Raw genomic sequence first — 17,477 nt, forward strand, 5'->3', positions numbered from 1 at the left:
GCAGCTCGTGGACCTTCTTTGGACTGACTGGTGGTGAAGTAATAGGGTGATGTTTCCAGAATCTCAACCTTCTGGTTCCAACTAGCCTGGAGTCTAGGGGTTGGGGGCCCTAGTTTCTGTAGAACAGCTCAAAGGTCTGCATCAAAATTGTTGTGCATTTCCCTTCAGGAGGAACTAGGCTTCCCGCGAGTCTATTGTTCTGAGCAGTAACTGCTTGAGTCTGCTCTTTGGAAGTCAGCGAAGGCCTAGGAGACTAAAGGCTTTTTTCTGAAGGCTGATTGGAAGCTGGACCCTCAGGCAGTAGCTTTTAAAGTACACAAATGGACCTCTCTTTGGGGAAGACCGGAGGATGGGCGTTTCTGTCTGCTCCCTCTGCACTGAGCCCTGGGGTGTTAGTTGTTTCTTTGCTACCATCCCATTGAACCTGTGAACACAAGCCCTGAGGGCCACCAGAGCCAGGCTTTCAAGGGATATGGCCTCTGGGTAGCAACGCCAGAGATGCCACAGGCTCCTTTCTCGGAGACACTGGAAACCTGGCGGGGCAGAGGGAGAGCACGAATGTGACAGCCACTGGTTCCCATTTCTGAAGAGGGCTGCCATCGGCCTCAGGATGTGTGTTTAATTAGCAGCACCCCGGCACCCCCGCCCGCCCCCCCACCCACCCACCGCAGCCATCAAGATAAGCTCACAGCCTCTTTCACGGAAAGATAGGGGAGTTTGCTGCCTCTGGGCTCTGGCCTGGGTGGTAGCTGGTTAAGAACTGTTTTCCCCTTGTTACAGTTCTGTGGGACCGGGGAATGTAAGCCTGGTTGGCCACCAGAGCCAGATGGTCAGGGGGCACCCCCCGGCAGGCAGCGCCAAATCCGGAGCCCCAGACGTGCACACCCCCCTTTCTGGGAGATCCCCGCAACCCCAGGAAAGGAGAGGGCGCGCACAAAGATGGTGCCTGCCGCTTTGGCCGTCCTTGGGGCGTATTTCAGTGGCCTCCAGAAATGTGTTAAATGCCCGCCCCTCAGGCTGAAGCTCTCAAGACAGGCAACAGGCCTCTTACACAGGAAGACTGGGCACAGTTCAGTCCTGGCCTCGGCGCTGGGCCCTGGGGCGTTAGTCTGGTGAGTCCTGGAGAGCCCTTGAAGGTCGGCTTCTCAGATGCTCTAGCCTCGTGGGTCTTGGGGAGGCAGCCGCACTGGCTTTCCAAGCTAGATGGTTTTTGGGGGTTCATCTCTCGGGGGTAGGCCTTAAAAGTTGGGGTGCCCGATGTGGAGGTCAAAGCCTTACTCCTCAGGGAGAAGCTGGGAGCCGTCAGCCCCCCAGCCCACCCCTGACTGTGGGTCGCTGTGCCAGGAGTGGGGTTTAAGGTGAGAGCGCGTCTCGGCCTCTCCTACCCCTTTTGATGCGGGGTTTTGTTCACCAGATTCTAAGAATCGCTTTGCTAGTTCTTGGATTTCTTTCAGAGGAAATTGTTCTGTGTGTAGCTGTAGATTCAGGGTGTCCGCGGGATGTGGGTGCGCTCAGGGTCCTCCTGTGTCACCATCTTGAACCGGAACCCCTTGTAGCTCTTCTGTCTTTGATTCAAAACATTAACAGGTCATCCAAAATACTGAGAAGCAGATGACCAGCGATGAGCTCTGAAAGGCTGGAAAGAATTCCCCACGCCTCCCCTCCCCTCCCCCATCACCTAGTACTGGGCTTGCACGTAATTGGCAATCAGTGAACGTTGCTGAAAGGAAAAGTCAAGCTGAGATATGCAGGTAAAGGGGACATTCAGGTTGGCAGGCTTACACTGATAGATGCTGCTCCTGAGTTCTTCTGGGAACAGACACGTAGAAGCGGGTGTGCCCTCATCTTGAGAATCCCTCAAACACCGCAGATGCAAAGCAGAAAAAAAGAGTAATTCTGAGTTCCTGGAGTGCTGGTGGTTTAAGTCACCCACCTTTTGCAAGGCCCACCAGAGGAGCTGAGGTGTTTCCCTCCCTGAGCCTCTGTTCACTGACACTCCTGCCTCAGGTCTGCACGCGTACTGCCTGGAATACATCTGCTCCCATCTGCACCTGTCAAATTTCTCTTCATCCATTAGACAGCGGCAACGATTTGACTTTGCTGGATCCTCTTGATTTAGACTGAGTTCTTTGGTTGTGTTCTCTCAGAGGACCCTCCACTCTTCCTTCACAGCACTTACTACGTTTTGTGACTACGCACGCTGTGTTACGGACAGCACGTTGCCCTGGCAGTGCAGATCTGCTATTGGGCCTGGGGAGGGGGGAGGGACAGATAGTCTTTTCCTTTTAAAAATGAGTGGTTTGGGCTTCCCTGGTGGCGCAGTGGTTGCGAGTCCGCCTGCCGATGCAGGGGACACGGGTTCGTGCCCCGGTCCAGAAAGATCCCACGTGCTGCGGAGCGGCTGGGCCCGTGAGCCATGGCCGCTGAGCCTGCGCGTCCGGAGCCTGTGCTCCGCAACGGGAGAGGCCGCGGCAGTGAGAGGCCCGCGTACAGTTAAAAAAAAAAAAAAAAAAAAAAAGAGTGGTTTGACCTTAGGACTTCTGTCTAAACTCCATTTAAAGGCAGTAAAGATTGAAATATACAAGTTCTCACAAAGACCACAATTAAGAAATGAAAGTTATCCTTTTCTAGTGACATAAATTTATAGGGGAGCTAAAGAGAGAAACTATATGGCTTACCAAAAACAGCCACCAATTTGAGATCTGGTCATAATATTTAAACTGCAATGAGAATAGGCCCTCAAGTCTATTTTTATGAAATTTATCCCCACTGTGAAGTGGCAGTGTGTACAAAGGTAACACAGCTTGTGATAGTTTACAGAAATATTTGCTACAACATGCATATTATGAAGTGCTTCAAACATATACATATTAAGTTTCATGCTGAATAAATAATCCCCCCAATTTCATTTTTATTTTTACATAAAAATATAATATTGCACTCTTAACAAGACCAGTCATTTTGCATATTTTCTCTTTAGATAAATGATGAAATTCAGCCTTAAAAAAAAAAAAAGACTGAGTAGCAACCTTATTCTAATAAGGGACTAATGTAAAGTTCTCAGTAGAAAAATGAAAGTTAGACAAAAGCTGCGATTTTTTTTTTTTTAAACAAAGCAAATCACTTCAACGTGAATAGGAATAGTCTCATCTCTGCACCTATTTGGACCTCAGAATTAACAGGTGGTCTGTGCAAACCATGATCTCAGCGCAGCCGTGAGGTGCTCTTACCTATGTATGCAACTGAAGGTTACGAGCATACGTAGCCACTTGCTTCCTCTTGTATTTACCTTGACAGCAGAGACTTTGCAATTGCATTTTATACAGTTTTTAAGCAGAATGTTTTAGAACGTCTGGAAGTTACAAAAGTAGTTCTGTAAACACCATATGAATTAAATTTCCATAACAAACACGCAAGTAATTCTTAGGCAGGAATACATCTTTGTATCTCATGGTGACAGCTTATTTTACAGTGTTTCCAAAGCCAATAAAGCAGCGCCCCCAGTAAAAATAGAGCCATAATATCATGATAGACTATTCCAGGAGTTTTAGGAATTCTGCCTTTATCATGTGTAAGTTTGCTGTGGAGTACACAGATTTTTCTATTGTTCCTAGAATTCTCAAGTGGTATAGGTTAGTAGAAACAGTGGAAACTGCTTCCTAAAAGAATTATTCTGCCTCCTGTTTAAAACGAAGTAAGCTGTGTCCTTTTCTTTTGTAATTCTGTTTTGGGGAAGAAAACTCCTCCTGCATATTAGATTCAATGCCTTAACTGGACTGCATTATTAATATCTGTGCAAACTTCTTCTGAAGTGGAGGCTTTCTATTGCAAATTGTTAAGTATTTAATGCTCTGTAAATGGCAGATATTAAAAGAATTATCACTGTGTTTAAATCTTAGTGACTCAACTAAGGATATTCCATATCTAGTGTTACGGATTTTAAGTAGGATTTTTATGAAGAAACAGAATGTGTCTGAAAGTCAAAGATACTTGTGTTGTTGTTTGTGACTGTCAAAAAATTCTGGTTCTACTTTGAGCTAAGAAGGCAACAGGCAAAAACTGCCTAACACTGAGATTCAAATACTCAGATATTCCAAAAAATCTTTGGTGCAGAGGCACCTACTGAATTACACACTTCTCAAAGAAAGCAATGATCAAGTCCAGAATTCTTTCTCCTTATCTTTCCTTTTTTGGGGGGAGTGGGGTGGGTGTGTTATCTTGGCAGAAAACTTTTAAAATATAATCTTTAGAGCATTTTATACAAACAGCTGACCAATTTAAATCCTACTGGCTTTTTTGGAATAATAGAAAATGGAAAGTAATAGAAAACAGAAATAGAGAGACGCTCATCTTTTCTTTAGAATCCTCTATGGAAAAAAACCTTTAAGAATATGATTTTAATTTACTGTACCAGACTTAGACCTTGTTGGTTAGTGCATACTGACACACCCTCCAGGTTATCACTAAACAATACTTTCCTCTCAGGACCTCGTGAGGCTGCAGAATTCTATGCAGATGAATAGACTTTATCATTACTTGGACGGTTTGTTTGGTCATCCAGTTCTTCGGGTTTGACCTCCTGTAACCGGCGAAGTCGGCAAATCTAGCTTGGAGTTAAAGTGCCTTGCAGAATGCGAGGTTCTCACTCATCCTGCTGCATAGCTGCTGAGGAAGGAATAGAACATTGGCTGTTTCAGGCGCTGCTGGTCCTTCCGGCACCAGGCGATCACGGTCCCATCACTGTTTGCTGTGTACAAATGGTGGCCATCGCAGGAAAATGTAAGGCTGTGAAAAAAAAAAACCCATTTGTATATTGTGACTCTGAAAAGTGTATCAGCATATTGGTGATCGCATGGAAATCAGTGTAAGGGGGTTAAGATATGTTTACTGGAGCACAGAGACAAACAAAATGACGGCCTACAACTCATTGGTTTTGACTGTAATTCTAATGTAGTTTACTTGCTCTGCTGGCATGTTTGTGAAGCTCCTTCTAACCAAGTGATACAGACTAAAACCAGGACCAAAAGGATCGGTACTTTCTGTTCCTTCTTTGCATATTTTCTTTTCCCTTCTTGTTTAGCCTGATTACTTAAACTACAAATACTTGGGTACAGGAAACTTCGAAAAATACAGCAGTACTACACTTTCTCTCTATAGAAATAAATGGTGATTATTTTATGGAGGTATTTTATTTCCCTGAAAGGGGAAAGGGTAAAAAATGTTAACATTAATATATAATTAATGTAGGTTCATTAAACTTTACATTTAGTGGATTAAAAATTATTTTAATAAAGTAGAATTTGAATCCCTTCCTTCCAATTGAGTTTTTAAAGTCAAATTTGTTAACAGAGCAAAGGGTAACTGGTTGTTTAGCAGTCCCGTCAAGCACACGCCTGTAGCCATCAATCACCATTATGCGATCTTCCATAAGGAAAGGGAAAAAATCCATCACTTCTGCAGTTCAGGAGGCTTCCCTGGCGCGAGCCCAGCACGCCTGCCTGTGTGGGCTGTGAGCTCCTGACCCAGATTTTGAGCTCCATGAAGACAGGCATTTGGCCTCCTCTTGCCACAGGGCCCCGGGCATCCTGGGCTTCCATAAATGGCCGGCTGTTTATAATGACTTTCATTACGTACTTCTTTACCTCTGTGTGCTTTACTGCCTCTCCAACAAAACAGTCACAGAGTACGTTATGGAGGAAAGAAGAGGTGAGGGAGGTTTTACCTTACAATAGGCTTATTTGATTTAGGAAAGGTAATTTCCCGCACAGGCTTTAGGTCCCAAGTACTCCATAACCTAGAGGAAGAAAAAAGTCATCATCTAATTATGCAAACTAAAGTTTCCTTCCCTAAAAGTTGAACCTATGTGTTTACTTGTTAAAAGTCATCTGGAAGGAAACACAATAAACCGATTAACGGTAGTTACTTCTGGGCAGTTTGCCCAGGTGGGTGGGGAGAAAGGAAACCTAACTGTGTATTTTCATATTGTTACCCTTTCATAGTTGACAAACAATATAAAATTTCAAAAATGTACTAAAGCCACCTTTACTATTTATAAATAAAACGAAGAACTGAAGAACAGATATCCAAAGGTGATTTTAAATCTCTAAATATTATTATGTTTAGATAGTAAAAACCAATTTTTGAAACTGCTGTGCCCTTATAGACAAAAGTACACAAAGAAAGAAAAAACTCCTCTTACCTTACAATTCCATTTTCTAATCCCCCAGCAATCACGTTGATAGATATTCCTTCAGGCTGGTTAGAGAAAGCCACGGAACAAATGATCTCTCTGCAGTGGACATGTCCAACGAGGTCCCCGTTCACTGTCCAGAGTCTGAGGTCACTGCCCCCGCCAGCTAAAATGCCACAGTCACCTGCAGGTCACCAGGCTGTGGGTGTCACAGAGCCCCCTACACTGGGCCCCAGAGGGGCATCCCTGAGGGCCTGGCTTGTTTGTTTTAGTGATGAAGTTTATAGGCAACTCACGAAAGAAGTCTGTATAAATGGAACTACTGCACTGTAAGTCACACAGAGTTGGCATATTTATCTAGAGATGATGACCAGTGAAAAAATGAAAATAAATTAAGCTACAAGGTAGAGCAACAATGTAAATTAACCATGAATCTTTCTGTAGTCATGATATTTCAGCATACAAACTGCCAAATCTGAATTTGAAAGTACCTAGAAAGCTAAACAATCTCCAAAAAGAGAAGAAAATATTCTGTGAAACTATCTATAAGAAGTGACTTCTGGGACTTCTGAAGAAACAAAAGTTACAGTAGAAGCTGAGTTAAAAACTAATTCTTAAAAAAAATGAAAGCTAATTCTTCAGAATGTCTAAGATTGACTCTTACAAATCAATGTCTTATTAAACGAATTTTTTTTCCTTTCAAAGGCCATGAGTAACCAAACTTTTTGTAGTTTTCCAGGGGGTGGAGGAGGCACTAATTGCTTTAATATCTTCTATAAACTCGGGCTGTGGTTTGGGGCCTCATGGTGATGTGTCCAGCCTTCTTTGGAGAAATATTCTCATACTGATAAGACAGAGGTTAAGAGGTATGATAAAGTAAAGTTTGGACGACATAATGTGTTACTACACTTAATTTTATCTCTCCATTAGAACTAACAGAAAAGCAGACAATGTGTTTCTCTCTTTATTAAGGAAATGAAAAGATTTTATAGCAAAGAAATAAATATTGGAAATACTTCTTTACCTAAAGGTATGCGGAAGACCTTCCAACCAAAAGGCCTAGTGTGTCACCAACCAAAAGGCCTAGTGTGTTGCAGTATCATTCACAATAGCCAAAAGGTGGGAACAACCCAAATGTTTATCAAGAGATGAATGGATAAACAAAAATGTGGTGTATCTATACGATGGAATATTGTCTAGCTACAAAAAGGAATGAAGTTCTGATACAGGCACCAACACGGATAAACCTTGAAAGTGGTACGCTAAGTGAAATAACCCAGACACAAAAGGACAAATACTGTATGATTCCACTTATATAAAATATCTAGAATAGGCAAATTCACAGAGGGAGAAAGTCGAATAGAGGTTACCAGGCTCTGCTGGGGAGGGAGGAGTGTGGGAGTTATGGTTACAGAGTTTCTGTTCAGGGTGATGAAAAAGTTTGTGAAGCGGACAGTGGTGATGGTTGCACAACACTGTGAACGTAATAATGCCACTGAATTGTATTCTTTAAAATGGTTTAAATGGCAGCTTTTATGTTAAATATATTTTACCACACACATACACACACAAAGATTAAAAAATGCCCAGTGGTCTACTTCCCATTGTAGAATACTGATTAGGAGAGATTATCCAAATAAAGCATCAAGATATAAGAGACTCTGGGACTTCCCTGGTGGCACAGTGGTTAAGAATCCGCCTGCCAATGCAGGGGACACGGGTTCAATCCCTGGTCCGGGAAGATCCCACATGCCGCCGAGCAGCTAAGCCCGTGCACCACAACTACTGAGCCTGCGCTCTAGAGCCCGCGAGCCACAACTACTGACCCCGCGTGCCACAACTACTGAAGTCCGCGCACCTAGAGCCCACGTGCTGCGACAAGAGAAACCACCGTAATGAGAAGCCCGCGCGCTGCAATGAAGAGTAGCCCCTGCTCGCCGCAAGTAGAGAAAGCGCATGTGCAGCAACAAAGATCCAACGCAGCCAAAAATAAATAAATTAAAAAAAAAAGATACAGGAGACTCAATATGCTAAAGAAATACAATTGTAGATGATAAACTCATCTTTTACGTAAGTAGAGATTTCACTCTTTCTTTTGAATTTAATACCTAATAAAGATTTTTAAAAATATATAAAGTAACCGGATGTGTACTAGTACGGTCAGAAGGCTTACTGAAGTCATTGGATACCTATCCATAAACAATATTGATGTAGGGGTTGGTAATTGTAAGACACAGCTATTGCATGGCTTAGTTCTTCAAAATAAAAAATCTAAATGTGGTCCTCAACTCTGAAGTATGGTATGGAACTTAACAGGCAAAGAATTACCCTAGCAGATTGCCCAGAAACTTGGTCTACCACAAAACCAAGTAACCACTCATCTGCCTAAGATTATAAATATATATTAAAAAAAAATCGAGGCCCTTACCCAATACTGGATTGCTTTCATGTATAATTTAACATATCAACTAAAAGTCAGAAAGTTGGGTATTCCTGAAAAAAATCTTTATTCTTCCTATACATCTTCATCAAAATTAAAAGAAATTGGAGAACTACCCCCTACTCTGAATCTTAGAATATTATATTAACTTCAGAGTACCACTGGCAACACAGGAAAAGGCTATGAGCCCTAGTTGAAATGCATATATTTTGATATAGTGGCAGAATGATTTAAAAAAATACAGAAATCATCTACTATAATATTTACATAGTTTAATAAATTTTACATCTTATCACTATAACAACCACATCCCATAATAAGCCCTGGGAAATTAGGATCAGGAGGAATGAGTTTGCCAGTGTATCTTCAGCCCCAATACAGAAAAATTTGAGATTATATATGTGTATATATACTCACATATACACATTATATATTATATATACATATACATACACATGCATATGTATTTATTTCTCTTAAATTTTGATTTAAAAGTTACTTGGATGGTTATCACTAAAGTGTCAAGACTTTTCGTAGGCTAAATCTGGTAACTTTCTTCCCTTCCTGGACTATGAGAATAGGAGAATGAAATATAGTCTGGATCACTTAACATAAATTTGTCCTCTCTTTTAAAAAAAAATCATTATTTAAAAATAAATAAATAAATAATAAAAAATCATTATTTTTATTATGCTGTCTATACCAGTTGCTCTTTATGAGTCCTCTTCTATATGCACTGAGAGGCCTCAAACAAGTGTAGAAGGCCTTTTTGTTCAAAGTGGAAAGAACGTTCTAGCCATTACTCTGTTATACTGTGCACACTACCTAGGGGCACCTGAACACCCTACTAGTGAGCTGGTAATTGTAAGCAAAAGTAATTTGGTTTCTTGTTCCCATATGACTAGCTAATGTAATATCACAGATATAATAAATCACTACTGGCAGCAGGAAAGTAATTAACTTTACAAAATTTGGTTCCCTCGGGATCAGTCCTAACTTCCAAATGTTGCCAAAACAAGAAAGTAGAGAACTCTATATAAATAATCATTATATGATTCCCCCAAATTCCCTCTTGATGTGACATACTAAAAGCCACTAATGTATAAATCAAGGAGGAACAATTAGCAAAGTCATCAATCATCTGCCCACACTTATATTACCAAAGTCAACTGTTTAAGATCTTTCCCCTTAGTTATGCTGATTAGGAAATAAAAATGTTTTCATGACATTATTTTATGACTAGGGGTGAAGACTGGCAAATACTTCACACTGAAATCTTGAAGCATGACTGAAGATGTTACTTTTCTTGAATACAAGCATGAATGAGTGTTTTGCAAAAACAAGAGTTTTACTGTGGTATAATACAAAAATAAATATTCGGACTTTGTCCCAGGTCCCTGGCATAGAGCTCCTAAATCCTTGTTAATTTACTGTCTTTTTTATGCTAATGAGATAACTCCTGGGGGGAGGCCAAGACAGCTTCAGGATGGGAACTGGTCACCGGAGAAGCCAACCCTGAGTTAGAACTTACAGCACCTCCCACTTCCAGGGAAGGGAGAGGGGCGGGAGGTTGAGCTCAGTTCCTAATGGCCAATGATAGAATCTACTGCCTACAGAATGGAACCTTAGAAAAACTCCTAAACAACAGGGGGAGGAGAGTTTCCAAGTTGATGAGCACACTGACATGCCAGGAGGGTGGTGCAGTCTGACTCCACAGGGACAGACCCTGTAACCTCACCCTACCTAGCTTTTCTTCTGGCTGTTCACTTCTATCCTTTGTAATGAACCATAGTAGTAAGTACAGTGTTTTACTGAGTTTTGTGAGTCATTCGAGAGAATTATCAAACCTGGTGGGGGGTCCTGGGACTCCCAAATTTGCTAACTTCAACTAGTTAGTGTCAGAATTGAATTGCACTGTTGGACACCCAGTTGGTGTCATAGAATTAGAGAATTGTTTAGTATCTGGAAAGACCACACAGTTGGTGTCAGGAAAAAACAAACAATATGAAAAATGCAAGCAAAGGATAAAAGACCACCCACTGTAGATGTGTGGAAGATATCTGTACTGAGTGGACAAAAAGAAACAGTTTTTCAAAGGATCCTTTCAATGAATGGAAATGCAAACAGAAAAGTTATGAGCTTTTCAACAGTTCTTTCCCTCTGGATGCATCAAGTTTTTAAATATGTATACATGAAAAAACAAAAACTAAAAGCCAGACCTTTGATTAGGAGGCATATCTTTGTCATGTAAATTTTGGGCAAATCATACTTCCATTATTATTTTATACTACTCTCTCACAGGAACTACAAGACACATGTAGGAAGTTGATCATCTGCTGATGCTTTTCATTTAGTCAGGAGGGAGGTAGCAAAGTCAGTAGTTAAAAAGCAGAAGCAGGGCTTCCCTGGTGGCGCAGTGGTTGAGAGTCCGCCTGCTGATGCAGGGAACATGGGTTCGTGCCCCGGGGCCGGGAAGATCCCACATGCTGTGGAGCAGCTGGGCCCGTGAGCCCTGGCCGCTGAGCCTGCGCGTCCGGAGCCTGCGCTCCACAACGGGGGAGGCCACAACAGTGAGAGGCCCGCGTACCGCAAAAAAAAAAAAAAAAAAAAGCAGAAGCAAAAAAGAATGGAAAAATAAAACCAAAGAAAATTCAGATAATTATGTAACAGTAATTTGCTTAACTTACATGTGCTCAAATGCAATCTTACATATATCAGAAAAAGTTAAATTATGACAATACTAACTTTTGCATAAGTAGATGCCTAAATTGATGAACTCAATCTTCAACCTTACTGGTTTGTTTTTTGGCCTCGCTGTGTGGCATGCCGGATCTTAGTTCCCTGACTAGGGATCAAGCCCATGACCCCTGCATTGTGAGTGTGGAGTCTTAACACACATACATGCTATCACCTAAGTATACAGATCTGGCAGGGACCTGAGAGATGTAATGCAACAGTTTAACCTATGATGTAACCAGCCTGGCTGAATGCACTGTGAGTGCAACCACCCTGTGCTTTGGTTTGGGGCCAGCTCACCTGAGTCACACACGGTGGCAATGTCACCTGTAGTCTCACTGGCAGAGACGGCTGTGACAGGGCTTTTGTGTCCTGCCAGACTTTGTACGTAGCACAACCTGAAAGACCAAAGACATGAAATTGCATATGATCATTACATATAATTATATTCTCTTATTTGTATAATTCTTTTCCTCAGTGTATATGTATCTATTTATAAGGCATTCCTGACTATATTCCTAACTGATTTTTTAATTCAATAAGATTACAAAGGTAAAGTCCATACTTCATGCTTAAAGCTATTATGATATAAAGATATTATTTTAGTGCATCTATTTCTCACAGTAAGAACTAAAACATTAAAAATAGCTATTTTAGAGTTGGAGATTTCTGTACCTGTTTAAATCCCATATGATGCAGGTTCCATCTCTGCTCACACTTATCATTATACTGTACGGTTTGCAGACAAATAAGCTGGTTATCTCTTCTGTGTGCCCATAGAGATGCATCTGAGACTCCATTTCTATCTCTGAAGGCTAAAATTTAAAAAATAAGTAAAGTATAAGACAAAAACCATGACGAAAGGTATCCTAGTGTCGTATCTCAAAAATAAAAACAACCCAAGTGATTCAAATATTCTTCTCAAACATCTCATTTTTCAATCTAGTTCAACTTTTTCTAAAGAGTAAAACTAATTAAACATTAACAAATTTTAAATTGACCATAATTTCATCAACAAATAAGCTTTTCATTTTTGTCTATTCTTTTCCAGTCTTTAGCCAATTACATATGTATTTTATAGCTGTGATTATTGCCATACAAATAATTCCCTATTTTGTATTTTATACATTCTCCCATAAGCATTTTCCATTTTGACAGTGTCTTCAAAATGATTAAGTGTTATAATATTCTATACAGTAGTATACTATAATTTACTTGAGCATCCCTTTTTTTAAAAAATTAATTAATTAATTAATTAATTTATTTTTTGGCTGTGTTGGGTCTTTGTTCCCTCACACAGGCTTTCTCTAGTTGCAGTGGGCAGGGGCTACTCTTCCTTGCGCGTGCGCGGGCTTTCTCATCGCAGTGGCTTCTTGTTGCAGAGCAGGGGCTCAAGGTGCGCGGGCTCCAGTAGTTGTGGCACACGGGCTCAGCAGTTGTGGCTCGTTGGCTCTAGAGCACAGGGCTCAGTAGTTGTGGCACACAGAGTAGTTGCTCTGTGGCATGTGGGATCTTCCCGCGCCAGGGCTCGAACCTGTGTCCCCTTCTTTGGCAGGCGGATTCTTAACTACTGCACCCACCAGGGAAGCCCCCTTGAACATCCTTTATGATAGACATTTAAAATTGTTTCAAATTTTTCAAAATATAGATGTCATAATTAAATCCTTCATGTATATAAGTTTTGTTCCTCCTCTAAATCATTTCTTTAGAATTTCCAGGATTCTACTAGTGGATCAGTGAATATTAATAATTTTACAGTTCTTGAGTGTACTTTTCAAAGGCTTTGTACCAATTCATGATGCCACCAATGGCGATGTATTACTCATCAATAGTTGTGGACTGATTTTCTAAATCAAACATTGAAAAGTGATGTTCCAAGTTCCACATGGCTCACAGATGCCAGATGTCCACACAGGGTCTAACCTTTGTTTTCATTAGGGTAGCAGTTTATTGTCATAAAGTATTTCAATACAAAGAATATAGAAAAGTAGAAAGAAAGTATAATAAAAAGCTGTATACTGACCACTCAGTTTTAAACTAATCCTAATATTTTATAAGATCAGCTTATTTTTTAAATAAAGAAAACACTAAACATTACATAGTCTGTGTACTGTTTTACATCCTATTTCCTCTCTCTTGTCAGAAGTTACTATTATCCTGAATTTTGTATTTGTTTCCCATGTATGTAGAATTTATGTTCTACTATATGTTACTATAACAATTGTATTGTTTTTCATGTTGCTAAACTTTATATATATGGTATTAATTATTCTTTAGGTATCTGCTGCATCTTGCCTTTTTGATCACCACTGCTTTTGAAACATATGTGTTGAGTATTAGCTGCAGCTCATCTATTTTAAGTGCTTTATTTTTCACGTAAAAATACCTATTTTATTCTTAAAGACTCAAATGACCCGGCGATACCAGGCTTACAGCTCCCCTTGGAACCACTGGCTTGAGCCTGTGTGGCAGTGGCTTCTGTTTAGCTAGGGCACGTGGCCTTCAACTGCACACAACCACAGCAACCAGATGGCTCTGAACAAGGGCACGAGTCCTGGTTTCTGGGCCCCTTCTGGTTTCTCCTCCGTGACCTTCCCCGCAGGGCCACAGGGGTGTGCCAGCGCCCTTGCAGACCATTCTTCAGGGTCCCTGGGACCAAAGAATTCCTTGCCCCCAAAGGCCTGAGCTCCTTCCTTCTGTGCTTGAACTCTGCAGCACTTCAGTTTGTGACTCAATTCCATTCTAAATCTGTGAAAATTTCCCGAGTTTTAAATGGCAATCAAGGTTGCTTTAACTTGAATTTCTCTATTGTAACTAAGTTTAACTTTTTCACATATTCATTTTCTTATCTGTAAATCTGTGTGCTTGGTTTTGTGTATTTGTTACTACATTAAGAAGATTATTTGTAGGAGTTCCTCTATCTGTGGAATAGAATGCAAGTACCTTTCTTGTTTCTTCTGCTAGATGACCTGCCAGGCTAGGGACGCCTTACCCAAAGTCAAGTCTTGAGAATCCTGGACAACCCAGGGAATTCCAATCCAGGCTGTAATTCCAGGCAAGAGTTGGTCCTATCTGACTCATCCTTACTCTTAGGGACCAGCCTTTTGGACAAGGGCCTCCTTGGGACTCCCCAGCTTGCTCTGTCCCTTGTTGTTGTTTTCTATTCCTCTCACAAGAGGCTGTCCAAGGACAGTGTCAATATTCTAGGATTGACAAATGCCCTCAAGGCTAAAGCTCCCTCCTTGCTTATTAAAAAAATAATAATAATAAATAAATATATATATGTGTGTGTGTGTGTGCATTTTTTTTTTACTTCATGATCATGAATAATATTTATGGGGTAAACACAAGATAGGTACCCTATAGTGGTTATTGAAATTTTATAGATTTTTCACTTTAAAATGATTCCAAGAGTTAGTGTTACTAGATGATTCCCTGATGGATCAGAAAATAATTTCCATGGGTAGACCAGGAATCTTGTGTTGGCCTACTTCTCATAAAATGTTCTTGAAGGGTGTAATACTACCTTGATACACTGCATATATATTCTCCTACCACCATCAATTTAGAGAATAGAAATACAGGTGTTCACTTATATGAAGATGATGTGGCCACACTATTTAATTAGTGAAAAATGACTCAAGACCAACTATTTTTAAAATCAGTTATCACTTTTAGAAGACATTTCTTCTCTAATACTGTATATAAATGGCTTATAGATAACCATTCCCTATAACCAAGCAACGTATTCGTCATTACACATGTAGAATGCATTTTTAGCAGACTATCTTGGGATAGTCAACAGAAGAAACTCACAATGCTCAAAGTTATATATGCTTCACTAGCTCAGGAAAGTATTCATAAGATTTCCCTTGAAAATATTTTCAGACAACAATTATTTTGGTCATATCCTACATGGTGCTTGGGAGGTGGTCTTTCGTATGTGTCAAGGCCAACACAAACGAGAGCATAGGTACTTTTAGAACCATGGCATTCAGCGGGTTGGGAGAACAGAAGCTAGTAAACATGAGGTGTTTCCTGCCAACCTCACAGGCATAGGGTCACAACTGCAGCTTCAGGGACCCCAAAATGATGAGACGGTCCCCAATAAAAGCAACAACAACATCTACAAAAACCCAAGTAACCTTCTCTCAGATCAAACAAGGATAAAACCACACAGCTAAGATACCAATTTTGACATGATTTAAATAGTAACTGTTAATCTCATGACTTGATTACCTTAATACTATTAATACTTAGGAGAAAAAGAAAACCCCTTACAAATAATTGAAAAAATCCACTTTCAGGCAAATACAGAACTGAGGAAAGGTAAGCAACCTAAGACTTCACAATAACTTCAAACTAAAAGAAGCATGTGTCTTGCTGTATTCAAATGATAATAGCTACATCTTGATCTATTTTCAAAGCTATGTTGTACAAAATTACTCCTATACTGAGTACAGCTTAAATCTTTTTTTTTTTTTTAACCAATACTGTATACTGTGCTAGCGTACAATTAAAATTTTAAATTATAGGAAGAATGGAAGTAAGGAAAACTAAGAGCAAGGCTGTTCATAGTGTTGGGGAAAGCAAGAGGAAATAAAAAACAAAGATCAAGCTAGTTTTTAAATAGGTGTCTATGATGGTGCAAATGATCTGAGTGTACAAGCAGACAACGTGCTCTAGCAGCAGAGATTAGAATATATTTGTAGAAAAAGGAAACAGGGTGAGCTCGGAAGGTGAAAGGCAAATGGCAGTGGTAAATATTAGAGACATTATAAAATTAACATCCGCTTTAGGCCTTGGGGAGTAAAAAGGAGAAAACAGAAGACAATCCAAAGTGAAGGCGCCTCTCTGCTCAGACCCTCTAGCATTCTTCTTATTGTGGCCTGTGTATAAGACCCTCACCTCACTCTACTGTTCCTGCCCTGGATTTGGCACTCCTCCCAGCATGTTCTACTCTAAACTACACATAAAAGTATCTGCCATCCCCCAAACTACCATGCCTTTGTTTCCATGTGTTGGTTTACTTTTGCTACAATACTCTTTCCTCTTTTCTCCACTTAGTAAAATGGTCCTTTAAGATCTAGCTCATGTGTAACTTTTCAGGCTCCCTGACATCTGGTTGGTCCCACTTGTGGCTCTTCTAAGCTGTGTGTGAATCTTTCTTAGAGCACAACCTCACTGTCCTGCAATAACCTGTACATGCCAACCTCCTGACTCGGAGCCCTCACCACGGCCAGCCTGTATCACTACAGCGTCTCTGAACTGGTACCCTCCCCTCCAGCCCCACACCCCTTTTAAGCGATTCTCCTTGTAGGCGTTACAGTGATGGCCTTTAAAATGCTGACTGGATCATATCACTCCTGCTTCAAACATTTTAATGACTCCTTAGACTAAGAGACAGAAACAATATTATGGTCACATTTATACCCCAAGGATCGTGGCAAAGAACCTTAACAAGGGCTTAAAAGGGAATAAACTTGGACAGAAAAGTAAGGAACTGAGAATCACCCCTATGCTAGAAATACAGGTTTCACCCAGTAAACATGTTTTATAAAATAATGCAGAAAATTGTAATTAAAATAAAGCACAGAGCACATTTTAGACTAGAATGATAATCACTGAGTTATCACCCTAAACTTGCCACTAATCCTCAACAGCACCACAGACAGCTGATTCAAGAAAGGAATGACAGACCTACAGTGGAAATGCCTCTTGGGAATTGGTTCTTTAATTAACTACTAAAATACTGTAGGTTAATCTCTTAAAAAGCAAGTACTGTTACTGCAAAAAAACAAAAAAAGGAATGACAGTAGATTAAAAGAAGTATTGCATAATGTCTCTTCACTAGAGTGTTTTAATAATTTAACTCTCAAATCCAAAGGATTCAGTGAATGAAAAAATTTCTTCCAGTAAGTGGTAGAAATCAAGACTGGCTACTTGGATTTTTCTGTCATTTAATTCACACAGAGGGCACAGGAATGTTGAACATTAGGAGTTCTGTACTTCCAACTTTTATAGAATATCGTGGGGTACTTGTAAGCACTCAGGTTGATACCGAGAATGAAAGCAAGCAAGCATCAAAATGCCATGAAAAAGCCTAAACTC

At 40.5% G+C, this 17,477-nt stretch overlaps 1 protein-coding gene across 4 annotated transcripts in view; it reads right to left on the reverse strand.

Moving 5' to 3' along the window:
• Positions 1 to 2,744: 2,744 nt before the first annotated feature.
• Positions 2,745 to 17,477, reverse strand: part of LYST (lysosomal trafficking regulator) — a 175,665-nt gene continuing 160,932 nt past the window's right edge. For all 4 annotated transcript variants that reach the window (XR_004346215.1, XR_004346213.1, XR_004346214.1 and 1 more), the window contains exons 49-53: positions 12,042 to 12,181; positions 11,667 to 11,764; positions 6,200 to 6,356; positions 5,723 to 5,794; positions 2,745 to 4,785 (exon numbers count right to left, since the gene is read on the reverse strand). Coding sequence is in view for 1 of the 4 variants with exons in the window: in XM_032608455.1 (XP_032464346.1) it covers positions 4,647 to 4,785; positions 5,723 to 5,794; positions 6,200 to 6,356; positions 11,667 to 11,764; positions 12,042 to 12,181 (606 nt within the window). In the remaining 3 variants the exon portion in view is untranslated. The remainder of the gene's footprint in view (positions 4,786 to 5,722; positions 5,795 to 6,199; positions 6,357 to 11,666; positions 11,765 to 12,041; positions 12,182 to 17,477) is intronic.

This window comes from Phocoena sinus, chromosome 16 (assembly GCF_008692025.1).
Source record: "Phocoena sinus isolate mPhoSin1 chromosome 16, mPhoSin1.pri, whole genome shotgun sequence".
NCBI lineage: Eukaryota > Metazoa > Chordata > Mammalia > Artiodactyla > Phocoenidae > Phocoena > Phocoena sinus.